The sequence below is a fragment of the Chelonia mydas genome, chromosome 1, assembly GCF_015237465.2.
Source record: "Chelonia mydas isolate rCheMyd1 chromosome 1, rCheMyd1.pri.v2, whole genome shotgun sequence".
Taxonomy (NCBI): Eukaryota; Metazoa; Chordata; order Testudines; family Cheloniidae; genus Chelonia; species Chelonia mydas.
The window spans coordinates 238,335,531-238,350,592 of NC_057849.1; the positions used below are offsets into that span (position 1 = coordinate 238,335,531).

Here is a 15,062-nt window from a genome sequence, read left to right on the forward strand (position 1 = left end):
ACCAGCCTGTCTCTTTTCAGTGGATAGATAACATCAATTGAGGGCTGCAAATCTGGCAGTTTTTACCAGCATTCAATTTACTTCACTTTCCCTTTTTTCCGACAAAAAACTAAGGAGAAATCTTCTCTTGGACAACCTCAACAAATGGAGTGAGTCTGGGAAGTGCCTTTCAGTGTGTATGAGAATGGGCTGAGTCTTTTGTCCTGTATGATTTAGGGGAAAGCTTTTCTTCCCTGCTCTGATAATGGGATGCAGAATTATTGTTCTATACCCCATTTTTTAAGATCTCTGGTACTCAGAGCAGTGATGTAAAGCAAGCAAAACAGTGAATCTTTATCTGTAAGGCTGTTTAAAGATCTTGGTGATTACTTTAAATCCAGCATATGGATTTGAACCCTATTTACTCCGACAGGTACAGAATATCCTGTCAGCTTGCCATATTTTTTGAGTTAGTATTAGATATTGACTGAACCACAAACATGAATCTGAATACCACCATGGCTTATGGGTATGGAGGAAAGTAGAATCTGAATCTGACGAAGAATCTCACAGCTAACCCATATCTCTAGTGGACTGAAACAAACCCATAGATGTAAACACCCCCAAATTTGGGGGAACTGAAATCTTGAGTCAAATTTGCTGCTGTAATTATTATGTGAAATTATCCCCCTGAACTGGTATGGTATTGTCTTTAGAAATATATCCATATTCCTTAATCCTCAGTCAAGCCTTTAGCAGGACTATAGAGATGTTCATGTATATGTATAGTATTTACTTTAGTATATAACTAGGTATAGTATATTGCTTGGCTTGTCAACAATGACTATATGGAATGAGATATCTAGGAATGACTGATTATGACTCTGATTTTTAGACAGAGCACAATTCAACCTCCAATTTTGCAACTGCAAAAAAGTAAGTGCAATTAAGGCATCTTAGTAGGCACAATTAATTGCACCCTAATTTAACTGTGAGCATATTATTGGGAAGCAATTTTTTTAAATTTAGGCCTATATGAGCAAGAATGTAACATCTCCCCTTTGAATGATGAAATATAAGAAATAATTTTCTTCCTAAAAGACATGCTGGGTGTAAAATGAGATAAACAGAATGGGTTACCTGGAATGTACAGATCACCAGGAACAGTGTTTGGTAACATTTATGCAGAATGGATCAATTGAAATAGGGAGTGCACGAGCAATATCTGAGTTGAAGGGGCGAAGACATTTCAGGACTCAGTACAATTCAGAACTGCATTTGAAAGTTAGCTGTTTGAACATTGTGTTATTTTTTTCTAAAGATTTTTTGGAAACTTCAACTCCTCATTTCAGTTTGCTAAGAACGAGGAGCCTTTCTCAGGGATGTTAACAGTGAATGGCTCCCAGTGTGGTCCTCCAGGTTGACTGTGAAGAGTACAGCAGAAATGGTGCAGCTATCACAGTACAGTCAACACAGGCAAGTAGATTCAGCTCAATGATGTAATTGCGGATGGACCTCACAGTTGATCCCAGCTGTCCCTAACAATTGCTTATGTGTAGTGTAGCTTCAGTGATTTCTGGCTGCAGTATCTTAGGTGCAGTCAGGGTGGGCACTGCCTACCCTTTCCCCACTAATCAGATAATATATGTTCTTTAATTACTGCTATTGACTTTTTGTCATGTAAAGGTGCAATCAATTTTGCTTGCCCACTTTCCTATGCCACCAGCCTCCACTGCTATTTTACATGGTTACCTGCTGATTTGAGTGACTAAGTGGGGCAATCTGACTCTGATATTGAGGAACTCGTGTTTGAAAACTGAACCCACAGTATCACTCTCCAGGTTTCCACACACAGGCTATTGCCTCACTTTAATTTTTGGAGCCTCTTTTCCTCTCCATTTACTCACTTGAAGCTCCTGTCCTGGCAGCAGTTCTCATACCTGCATACGTTTCCCTCAGTGGGGGTGATGCAGAAAGTAATGAATCCTCCTCTAAACCCATAATCTCTCTGTAGGACAGCAGAGAAGGTTTTTCTTGTCTGGGCCTACTACTGCCTTCCTGTTCTGGTTGTCTCTGAGACCATGGACCACATTTCTGTGATGCACCTAATTCCCACTCCTGCTAAGAGAATGTCACCTTTGATTTGTCAGGGCCCCCTCACCTCAAGAACACTATCAAAATTAGATGTGAGAGTTTAGAGTGGTCAGTACAGCTGACAGATACAGACATTGAGCAAACTTTTCACCAGGCTCAGCAGAGTAAGTACTGGGGCCAACATTTTTTTAAAAATGTCTGCCTAAAGTTAGGCTTCTATGACTGTATTTACATACCTAAATAAAATAGCCTGATTTTAACAATCAGCGGTGCTTAAATATGGAATTGGGAACCTAATCCTAGGCATTCATTTTTTGAAAGTCTTCTCAAGAATGTTTGTTGACTTGGATCTTCTAGTTATCTTGTTCACCAAAGCCAGCACAGTGTTTAACTCTTGGGTACATTAACAGCTGGTTTTATGTGAGGCGACTGCTTACTTGGCCTCAGCAATGATGCTTTGTAGCACAGGTTAAAATGAAATTTAGAAAATTAAGAAACAACTGCATCTCTTGGGGACGTTTTAACCCTCCCTACCAGATACCCTCCCCCATCTGACTTTCACGATTACCCTTATAAAACATCACAAGGAAATGACCACTCCCTGCATCATGCCTAACCCTGTAATGTGTACAGCAAAGATGTGCCCATTAAAGAAAAACATGTTAGTCCGTTCAAAGGGAAAATAATCCCCCCAATCAGCCTACGTTTCAAGAATATTAAACAAGAGAATCTCTCAGTTGAGAAGGAATAGTTTGGAAAGACTCCCATTTTACAAATGTTTAGGGATTTGCCGTATATGCTGCTAGTTATCTTTCCCTTCCACTGATTTTTCCAGGATTTTACCAACAATTCCTTCTTGGTGTGGTAAGTGATGTGCTTGTCCTTATTCAGGCAAATTCAGGACTTGTAGTTTCATGGCACCTGCTAAAGGTTATTTTAGGGAGAAGAGTATTTTAAAGGCAACATGTTGGCTTTTTTCATAAAGGGATTTACTCAAAGATTTCCCCCATTTCATGTGGGCCATCTGATACCATGTTTTGGTATTTACACAACAAAGCTAGGGGCTTCTACTAAACGTTTCTGAGACTGACCCACCACTGCCCCATAATATCCATAACCAAAGAGAAGGAACAGAGATATAAATGAAAAATATAAACAATAATAAAACATTTTCCTGGTTCTGCTTACCCGCTAAGTACACCGAGAACCAAGTTAAGTACAAAAAATGACCCTATGATGATTAGTGTAACAAAATAGATCCAGGGCCAGTCCCTTCCTATGGCATCATTGACCTGGAAGAGTGGAATGATAATTAGTGAGACAGGCTCAGTTTCTGAGCACTGCAAGGCTCCAGCCAAAGGGATCCCAAGTCACCAGCACCAGGGCTTTCAAAGTTTTGCATTACTGCAGTATATGATTGAGACCAAGTTGTCTTCTCTCCAGTCTAGTTGGAGCTGGGTATTTTGGTTGGACTGAGGTTGAATTTCCTCATTAGAGAGTAACATTTTATTGTCACAGTTATTTTGGCTGATAAACTTTGAAGTTATTTATTTCAAAACCAATGTAAAAACTTCCTTGGATTCAGACTTTTATTTTGGATGGAGGTGAGTCAGGAATGAAGGAAGGGATCCTGGTGACTGGAAAGAACCCTGATTATGGAGTCTTGCCCTGCAGCATTGGAAAAAGGACATCAAAAACTGGCAGCTTACCCGCTCAACACACCAAGAACCAGATTTAGAACGAAAAAGGATCCAAAGATGACCAGACTGACAAAATACACCCATGGTAACTCATAGCCCATAGCGTCCTGCATCTGGAAAGACGAAGGAAAGTTAGAAGACAGAGAGAGAAAGCAGAACTGATTAGGCGAAGGAACAGATGGAAAGGTTTGTAAACAGAGCCTCTGGTTATTCACACATAAATGTACCAAATGTTTCTTCTTTATGATGTCATCACTTCTCTTTCTTCCCCTTCGATTCCTCTGTTCTCTACCTGTTTCCACATAGGTATGACCTTCTGTGGTCACCTTTATAGAATCAGCTTTTGCCAACACATACCACACATTCTGATCTCAGATAAGAAGTAATTTCTCATTCTAAGTAGAGTGAGAACTGTTGTACCTCAGATAGTAGTAAGTGGTAACTGTTGGCAAATGCTGACTTTTTAATGGCAACTTCCTGGTTATTCTCACACTGTTTACCATAGTCATGGCAGTCTTTGTGTCCTTTAGGCCTTGTCTATACTACAGTGGCACAGCTGTAGCACTGAGGCTCAGATGCTTCACACATCAATGGAAAGGGTTTTCCATCAATGTACCTAATCCATCTCTCCGAGAGGCAGTAGCTAGGTTGATGGAAGAATTCTTCCATTGACCTAGCTGCATCTACATTGGGGGTTAGGTTGACACAACTGCAGTGCTCAGAGTGTGAAATTTTCACAGACCTAGCTACATCATTCTGGGCTATCTAATTTTTAAGTGTAGACCAGGCCTGAGAAGAAATGCCCTGCCAATGCCCACCATTTTCTGATGCTATAAAGCGCGTTCTAAACTTCCTTCTGTCTATAGAGGCCATCCATGCAACCCAGTGATTCCTGCACATGTCAGTCGGAGACCCTGCAACTGAATGGCATGAGTGCATTTCCAGCTTTGACATGAATGCAGGTGACTTCAAATAGAGCAGCCTGTTTTAAGTATAATGTCATCTGAGCACAGAACCTGCACTATATGAAGAGCAGCCTGCATATCAATTCAGGTACATACAAATACTATGTTCAAGGGCTCACCCTTATCTTAAAAGTTTTGTTAGAAATTCATATTTTGGGATGTTCAAGTGAAGACATCTCATAGTTTGATGCATTAATCTAGCCTTCCCATTTCATAAACACTTATCTCCAAGGCAGAGATGGCACCATCAAAGAAATAGACTGTAGGCAAAATTTTCAAAAGTACCAAAGTGTTTTATCTGGGAGTCTAGGTTCCATATTCAAATGTGCCTACGTCATTTAGGAGCCTAAGTCCCACTGACCATGCTTTTGAAAATGTTATGCTGTATTGTATAGAAACTGCTCCTCCTATGGCAACTTAAGCATTTGTTTCCTTCAGACCATAAAATTCTACAGCTCATGGGCATTCACACATTACCAACTTAGAAAAGACAACTAAGCCACATAACTACTCCGGAAAAGAATTCAAATCTTCAATAGGCCGAGGTAGGAAAATAATACTTGTTGAGTGAGTTCTTTATAGAAAAAAAGTACTTCATCCATATCCCTCTCATTGTACAGTCTTTAAAGTCCCAAATTCATAACTTTCCAACTGTAATCTGATGACTTTCTTTGGCAATAGTCCACAGTCAATAGGGCAATCTATATCTCTATGCAGGGATCCCTAAACTGCAGCATAACAGGAAAGAACTCATTAAAAATGAACTCAAAATCTGTCTCAGTGAAACTACCTCTTCCCAAGAGGATTTATAGGTTTTGTGCCTGGAAAAGAGCTCTTGAACTCTTCTCCTCCCTTCACAAGTGCAGGGCTTCCTCTTCCTACCTTCTCTAAGTTTTCTCTTGAATACATGTGTAGAATTGTTCCCTGTTATTACACTAGTTTATAAATAATAGAAATAATGTCTTCTATTTACCTAGTATCTTTCATCCCAAAGGGTTGGAAGGATTATGCAATAAAACAAACGATATAGGCTTCCCTTCTCCCCACGCTGAAATGCAGTCACTTTTGCAGTGAAACACAGCAACTATTTCAAGAGCACAGCAGCACTACCCAGGAGTTCAGGACAGGAAGAATAAGATATCCTTTGAAACCACAGAGGGAAATTTGGGCTGAATGTTATTGCCCAACCTGGAATTAGGCCAGAACATCTGAGTTAACACCCCTACTTATATGAAGAATGGCATGGGATTTTTAATTACGATAAATCATTTGGAAAAATGCCATAAAATTTACCAGCATAGGCACAAAAATGACTTGACAGCACTTAATCATGGTCGATGATAATGAAAAAAACTAACAGTACGTTACTTACCCATCAAAATGTTTTTACTCAGCCTAGAACACTGGTTGAGGAGAATTTTGCAAAGCTGATTTAAGTGTATGCTAACTGCTATGGGCCAGATTCACTGGTGCATTCTTGGCCTTTGTACTATTTTGGCATGGAGGAGATGTCAGCTCCAACCCCATCCTAGTGTAGGGAATGGAATGGCATGGCCAGAGCATGTTGTACTCCTAACATTCCTAACTAGTGTATGTCCCTTTGGTACTGTTGACCATGGGAGTCAGCACAGAATGACCCTGAGAACCAGGGAGCCGCACATTGGCACTGTAGAACATCTGCGATTCTGATATTAAGTGATCAGGACCTCAATTTTTCATCTCCTTTACAATGAACAGTCTTATGTAGAATGAAAAAGCTGAGTGAAAGCAGCATTAATTTTATAATAATTCATTGGGTGTACAGAAATCACTGGTATTTGGTAAGGAGCTGATCATTATTTACTATGTTTCTTCCTGGGCTCTATCATAGAGCATCTTGCTAAATTATGAGTACCCTCAAGTCTCATTGGCTTCAAGTGGAGGGGAAAGTTTTCCAAACACTGTAGGATTGGGTTGTAAGGGACAGGCAAAAGAAGAAAGGAGGTGTTCAGTGACAATACAATAGTTTCTGTATTGCAGAAGTTTGCTAAGACTTGGTGCAATCGTTTAAAATGCTAAAAAGACAGGTTCACCTACTTTACCTGCCCATGAAGAATGTCTTCCGGGTTTGGGGGAGGGAAGAAGGGATAGGGTAGCGATTATGGACTGTTTGACAGACGGTGGAAAGAAAAATACATACACTTGCCCAAAACAACAGCACCAATGTACTATCACTCAGGAAGGCCTTATATCCTCAGCTAAGACTGCATGTCACCATGTATCTGGGAATTCTTCCTGTAAAGTGGAGCTGTCCTGAAAGTCTGGGATAGACTGTTCTCAGCTGAACAATGTTACTGTACTTGTATCAAAAAGCACATTGAATCTGTGCCTGGTCCAAAATCTTTCTTGGCTATTTTTCAAAGCTTGGTGAACATTCAGACATTCATCACAAACATACCCCTTGACAGCGGTTGGAGGCTGTCACTGCAGAACTTACTGGACTGGTACAGTTGGCTTTTGCTAATTATCCTGCTGAAGTGGAGAAGCTGCACAAGGTCACAGCAGGACTTGAAAGAGATTTACTGTCTATATGCCATTAAGTTTGGAGACTGAGACTCAGGATGGTTTACGTGGCTGCTGTCCAGTAAGAATAGGCATAGGCAGTGCTAAAGGTTACATTTCCAGTTTCTGTTTTACAGCTGTCTGGGCCTTCTGGTTGCAGGGTAAATTTTCCCTTATCTTTCTCCAGGTAAACATTTATTATCAACCAGGAGCCTTAACAGGAAAAGCGGATCATCTACTAACTTTACAGTTTTGCAATGGTACTATTATACTATGTAGGCTGAGTGATTATGCTGTCTGATAGAGGGCATAGTGACTGCAAGCTTGCATGCGAAAGATTGCATGTGATAGTATTTTCACCGGACCTCATAACTAACAGCAGGTGAGACCCTACATATGATAGTTTGCAGAAATCATTCTGTTTCCCATGTCAAAATGCCTACCCTTTCTCAGCTGTCACATCCTCAGATGCATATATTTTACTACTCTCAGGAATCATAATAAGGTTAGTACATTATTGTACATTAGCTTTGATGTATCATTTGTTAAAAAAGATGGTCTTATGGGTAAGGCACAGAATTGGGGTAAGGAAACACAGAATCTATTCCCAGCTCTGCTGCATGCTCACTGGGTGACCTTGGGAAAGTCACTTCTTCTCACCATCGTTTCCCAATCAGCAAAACAGGCTACTAACCTAACTCAAAGAGGTACTAAGAGATTAAATCAATGTTTGTAAAGGGCTATGGCAGTGCAAAGCACTACAGTGGAGTCGCATCTTACACGGGGGTTAGGTTCTGAAGTCAGCGCATACAGCGAAAATCACGTATAGTCAAAATTACTCTTCAAAATCCCTTAAATCACCCATAAGTATAGTATACTGTATATGGTTTTGTGTATACAACCCTGTACAGTAATATGTATAAATGTATAATGTATACAGTAATGTACAGTATATAATAAAGAGTACATATGCAAAATATAATTTTACAGTACTGTATTTTTAATTACGGGGGTAATTAGAGGAGGGTCATCAGGGCTTGATGTTGATCCAGGAGACAGAGAGTTTGGGTGATGGAGAGCGAGTCGTAGACAAAGTGGTTGGCTCTGGTTCAGTTCGAGAAGTTGATTGCGTAGGCTCATCTGCTGCTGGTTGTTTTCCTTGAAAAACATGGTGATCAGCAACTGTCACTGTTGTCTCTTGAGCTGCTCAAACATTTCTTGTTATGGTCTCAAATTGTTCGTAGTACTACGTGTGATTTTGGGGCTTCGTTCCATAGAGGGATCATATTCAGAAATTAAATCATTCAAGTGTTTTGCTGCTTGGAACACTTCAGCAAATTTATGAAGATTCCAACTTGCTGGCTCTTCCTGTTCATCGTCATCATCTTCGTCTTCTATAGACGATTTTATCAGTTCCTCTAACTCTTCGTTAGTCAATGTTTCTCTGTGGCTCTCAATTAATTCTTCAGTTTCTTCCTCAAGGATGTCGACTAAGCCATCACCACCCACTTGCCTGGCCACCTGAACAATGAGTTTCACTTCTTTGTCAATGGTCGGGAAAGCCTTAAAATCATTCACACATTCTTTCCATAGATTTTGCCAACATGCATTGACTGTTTCAGGCTTGATTGCATCCACTTCCTGTTTAATATAAGTGATGCAATTGGCAATGTTGAAGGACTTCCAACACTCCATCACATTAAGATTGGGATCAGCATCCATGGTGCTACGTATCCGTGAGAATGTAAGCCTTGTGTACGTGGTCTTGAAACAACGAATCACACCTTGGTCGAGAGGTTGGAGGATGGAGGTGGTATTGAGGGGGAGAAAGACTACTTCAACGTCGTTATGCGCAAACTGGAGTGCTGCAGGGCGTCCAGGAGCATTGTCTACAATCAGCAACACTTTAAAATCAAGTCCTTCCTCTTAGAGGTACCGCTTGACCTCCAGAATGAAACACTTGTGGAACCAATCCAGAAATAATGCTTCCGTCACCCAAGCCTTTTTATTTGATTGCCAGAACACAGGCAGGAGATTTTGTTCTTGCCTTTTAGGGCATGGAGATTTGCAGCCCTGTAGAGCAAGCCCGGCTTTATTAAATGCCCGGCCGCATTGCCACAAAAGAACACAGTCACACGGTCTTTAGCTGCTTTGAAGCCAGGGGCTTGTCTTTCTGATTTTGAAGTGTTAATGCGGTTGAGCATTTTTTTCCAGAAGAGCCCAGTCTCATCAGCATTAAAAACTTGTTCTGGAAGATAGCCCTTTTCTTCTATGCTTTTCTTTAATTGTTCGGGGTAGGCTTTTGCTGCCTCTTCATTGGCAGCTTCATCAGTAGTCTGCACGTTTTTGAGGTTGAAGCGGTTCCTAAAACTGTTAAGCCAACTTTGGCTGGCTTTGAATTCCTTCTCATCAGAAGGCTGTCCCTCTTCGGTGGGAGGTTTGAACAGCACATAGAGGCTAAGAGCCTTTTCTTGCAACGTGTTGGCATCGATAGGCACACATTTATGGTTCATGTCTTCCAGCCATAAGTTTAATGCCTTTTCAGTCTTCACTAAAGTCTTATCACGCACCTGGTTTGTCACCTTAGTAGTTATTGGAGCACTTGACGAATTTCTCTCTCTCGAATCTTAATGGCATGGATGCTAGATTCATTGCAGTCATACTTACGCGCCACAGTAGAGACCGACATACCGTGTCTCAATAAGTCCAACACAGCCAGTTTTTCCTCCAGCTTTGGAACAGATCGCTGTTTCTTCGGTTGAGCACCAGATGAAGTAGTTGGCTTGCATTTAGGGGCCATGTTGTATGAAAAATACATACAGTATCTTTAAACACTAGAATCACACTCAGCACGGTGAGATGCTGACACTGTGAGAGGCATGTGGGAACTGAGACCGACTGAGGGAACAGCAGATTCATGTCTCCCATCTCATGCTCGCTCCGGGGCATACGCTCATTAAGTGGAATGGTGGGCGGAATCGCCAGCACTATTTACAGGTATCTTGTTATTTTTCTTTTTTTTTGCCAATCACGTAGAGTTGAATTCGCATAAGTTAAATGCGTGTATGATGCGACTCACCTGTATTGCTATTAGTGAGACTCTGTGGGAAGTTATACACGGGTTATCTTTTTGCAAAATCTGGAGAACAGCTGTACACTTTGGGAATAATTTTGACTACTTTGCATATCAGTCAACATATTATGCAAGTATTACAGAATTCCACACAACCCTGTATTCCAGATTGACGTTTCTTGCATAATTATCTTTCTGAGGTGAGGTAAGTCTCACGTTCTACGGTGTGCAACACAAGTCCCTTGTTCTAAACAAACATCAGGTCATTCTTCCCCCCCCAGGAGTGAAATAAACAACACTGTTTATGTTGGCAATATCGTTCAATGCAGCTGTCATAAAAATAAAGGGAAGGGTAAACACCTTTAAATCCCTCCTGGCCAGAGGAAAAACCCTTTCACCTGTAAAGGGTTAAGAAGCTAAGACAACCTTGCTGGCACCTGACCAAAATGACCAATGAGGAGACAAGATACTTTCAAAGCTGGAGTGGGGGGAAACAAAGGGTTCTCTGTGTGTGTTGTTTTTGCCGGGACCAGAGCAGGAATGCAGGTCAGAACTCCTGTAAAGAGTTAATAAGCAATCTAGTTAGATATGCGTTCGATTCTGTTTTGTTTAAATGGCTGACAGAATAAGTTGTGCTGGATGGAATGTATATTCCTGTTTTTGTGTCTTTTTGTAACTTAAGGTTTTGCCTAGAGGGATTCTCTATGTTTTGAATCTGATTACCCTATAAGGTATTTACCATGCTGATTTCACAGAGGTGATTCTTTTACTTTTTGTTCAATTAAAATTCTTCTTTTAAGAACCTGATTGCTTTTTCATTGTTCTTAAGATCCAAGGGTTTGAGTCTGTTTTCACCTATGCAAACTGGTGAGGATTTTTATCAAGCCTTCCCCAGGAAAGGGGGTGTAGGGCTTGGAGGGATTTTGGCGGGAAAGACGTTTCCAAGTGGGCTCTTTCCTGGTTATATTTGTTAAACGCTTGGTGGTGGCAGCAATAAAGTCCAGGGACAAAAGGAAAAATAGTTTGTACCTTGGGGAAGTTTTAACCTAAGCTGGTAAAAATAAGCGTAGGGGGTTTTTCATGCAGGTCCCCACATCTGTACCCTAGAGTTCAGAGTGGGGAAGGAACCTTGACAACAGTACAGAAGAGATTATATGAATTTTGAAATCATTTTATTGACAATTCTGGGTTGTTGGTAGTTGAGGAGCCTATTTACACTGTCATGACTTCTGTTGCAGAGGTCAGACAGCTATTCTGCCAGCATAGAACTGTTTTACACAGAGTAGTGCAATAACAGTTCCTTTCTTACAGTGCAGCCTTCGTTTGCTGTCATGGTACAGCATCTCAGCTTTCAACTTCAGTTCAAGACTTTGATCCCAGTGACGCAGATAATGTCTGTGAGCAGCAGCAACAGCTGGGACTTTTAATTCTAGAGTTTGCTAAACTACAACCACAACTGGCATTTTCAGCCGAAGCCAAGAGCTGAAAAGACACGGAGATGAATCTACCATCTGGCTGTTAGAGGAGCTTTGGTGGTTCTTCCAGAACAGGGTTGAGGCATATTGGTGGGGTGGAGCATGGCATTTTGCACTACTGGCATCCTTTACCTGCTTAGAGGACTTCTGTTTCAAGGGTTGCTAATCTGGCACATTTTACAAGCATGAAATTCATATACTGACATCTCTTGTAAGGTGCAGTGGGCTTATGGCAGAATGGCTATTATTCACCACCATACTGGAACGGGTAATTCTCCACCAGTAAGGCAGATGGCACATCAAATTTCCTCAGCTATGTAACAAGTAACAGCAACAGACATATACAGAATGTCTTTCATCCAGTCAGTGGCTGAGGTGGAAACAATCCACTAGACTATGGTGCCTCTAGGATACACAAACATACAATTACATTTTGGGCCAATGCTTGTCTCAAAACAATTGACAAACTCTACAAAGCCAGGACAAACTAAATATACGGGAATCACTTCATCCATCAATGAAGTGCAACTGCCTCTGGAAAGGAAGGAAATAAAGCAGCAGCTCTTAAACTGAAACAATTCAAGAAAGCAAAAGAACACTGTATCCAGTGAAAAATAGAGGAGAGCTCTAGGTTGGCAGAATGTAACTTAAGTAGGACACCAGGGCTAACTTCCTATCTGCTGCAAAAAATGCTAACTGATTTTTAATAGCTGTGGAATGTTGTGATTGTGTTTTTTAAAATATAAGTCAAGTGCTTCAAGTACTTCATAATAAGATGTACAGCCTTTTGCAGACAACCATTAATCAAGAATAATGGTCCACTCAGTGAAATAAAAGGCAGTAAATGTAGAACTCAAAAGTAAAAATGCTACTTTATGCAGCATATAGGCAACTGTGGAATTCATTGCCTCAGGAAGTGGTCAAGCCAAATTCTAGGGCTATGACCAACAACATCATCTGTAGCTGCAAGTATGCTATGCTTGCAATGATAAGGGAAAATAAAATATCATTTTTCCTGAAGTGACCTATCTGTTGGGGGTTTAGAAAGAATCCCCATCCCTAGGGACGGCATTGCATAACTGGTCAAGTGTACTACAGTAGGGGGCAGGGGAAAATTTAACTTCCTGTGACATGAGCTCCCTGCCAGAAGCCCTCATTCAGGAAAACATCCCTATCTCTAGGAAAGGTGCTTAAACACATTCTTAACTTTAAGCATGTGTCACAGTGCTTTCCTCAACTGCGATCAGAGATAGGAGAGCAGATTAAATGAACTAATGGTCTTATCTGATATAGCCAAACTTTTGTTCCCATAGTGAATGACTGGCCATTTTGCAGCCATTGTTTGGTAATTTTGGGGTCTTAAGCATTAAAGGGCCACAGATTTATTAATTTGAGGTAATAATTTTATCAATTATAGATTATCAAGGCCACTTGCTGACTCCAGATGGTAGACTACTGAAAATAAGAAGGCCCAAATGTTTGGATTTAAAAAATGAATTTTCTTTGGCCATGCCCGTACTCCCACTTCTCTTCTCTTTCTATGAATATTTGAGTGACTGCATTTTATTCACAAGTATACTCATGGAAACATAATCTTAAGATTGCATGCTCGAGACTCAGCACTGGAAATGCTATATGTGAGATGAGACACTGCTCTGAACTACAAGGGGACAGGGTTCCCGAAGCCCCTTACAAGAGTCCTGGCACAGAAGCAATTCATTGAACTAGAAAAGAATCTAACTTTGCCTTAGCTGTGAAAAGTGATGCTGCCAATGTGATGAGAAACACTAAATCTCAACTGCACCAAGCCAGTAAATCTTACAGTAGCCTATATTTCCTAGGGAAGATGCCTCAGGCAAGGCCCGTGTGACCAAGAAAAGAAAAGGTTTATCATTTTCAAGAATTCCTACTTATCTGTTCTCTCTCCTTATAACACAGCTTTTCCCTGAGATATTTAAAGCTCCAATGGCTTTGTCAAACCCTCTTCCTGACTACAACAGTTGGACTCACCCAATCAGGGAATTAAAACAATATCTTGTGACTGCTGTGACCAATCAAATACAACCAACACACTTTGAATGTCAAATGTTTGAGTATTGGATACTTGCAGTGCATTATTTGTGATAGATCCACAAAGTAAAACCCACCAGCACTTTGAAAAATATTCATTGGGGGGCCAGATTTTGACGTCCTTCCTCACACTAGATAATATTTCACAAGTAGTCCCATCACATCAGGGGGCTAGCTGAGGAGTAAGGTATTGTATCATAATCTGGCCCTGAGACAATTCAAATAAAAACTAAATTGGGGAGGTCATGATCTTTATGTGAACATTCTGCAAACAGAAAAGAAGCTAAATTTTTGAGGAAATGATTTCCAGCAAATCAGTCACTCAGCGCTAGTGTTGACTATGCTGTTTTAGGGACTTCTTGACTTTAAAGAGTTTGTGGATTTTGCTAACAATCAACGTAAGCAAAAGGCTTGCTATGAAAGGAAAGTTTGACTTTTCCCTTCCTCTCTAAGATTTTTTGTTCTTAAAAGTCTAATTACATCTGACAGTAAACCAGCTCCTTGGTGGTTAGATTCCTGTACAGTTCTTTGTTGACTCAAATTGTGATTATGTAATTTATTATATGAATAATCCAATGTCTAAATTTATAACTTTACTGGTTAAACTCTGGTGACAGATTTTGAATAGTATCTCTCTCACTGACCCTTAAACAGTACTATTTAGAATGTAACCTTTTTTTGTAGATGTCCTGATAAATGTAGTAACTGTGCACCTTACAATATATCCCAAAACACATTGCTCTTAACATGTGCTTGTTTCTTCTTCACAAAAGTATTGATGGTGAGAAACAATCCCCAGGCAGCTCATTATTGGAAAAAGTGAATGGGACATAGAACTTAAATCCATGACATTTCTTTCCCTGGCTCCATAAGTCTTTTTTTCAATCTAAGGACAAAGCCCAAGGCTGGTTGTATATTAGTAGAAACCCCCAACTCCTTAGCCTGCTTATGTCTTTGGAACAACTAAATGGTGCATTTCTGGTGTGCTTGTGTCCAAAGTGGTGAAGAATGTACACAAAAGGGGGCAGGGGGAGGTTGTGTGTGGATGAAACATCCATGGTGGATCTCCACCAGACCTGCGAAGAGATGTGACCAGTTGATCTGGGCATAACACACATGGCCCAAAAGTCATATAGGAGGGAACAAAGGACTACCTCTACTACTT

The 15,062-nt window shown here is 40.6% G+C and overlaps 1 protein-coding gene across 2 annotated transcripts in view; it reads right to left on the reverse strand.

The window, feature by feature from the left end:
* CACNA1C (calcium voltage-gated channel subunit alpha1 C) overlaps positions 1–15,062 on the reverse strand; it is a 708,026-nt gene that overhangs the window by 198,981 nt on the left and 493,983 nt on the right. For both annotated transcript variants that reach the window (XM_043540183.1, XM_043540181.1), the window contains exon 8: positions 3,783–3,886. In XM_043540183.1, the coding sequence (XP_043396118.1) occupies positions 3,783–3,886 (104 nt within the window). The remainder of the gene's footprint in view (positions 1–3,782; positions 3,887–15,062) is intronic.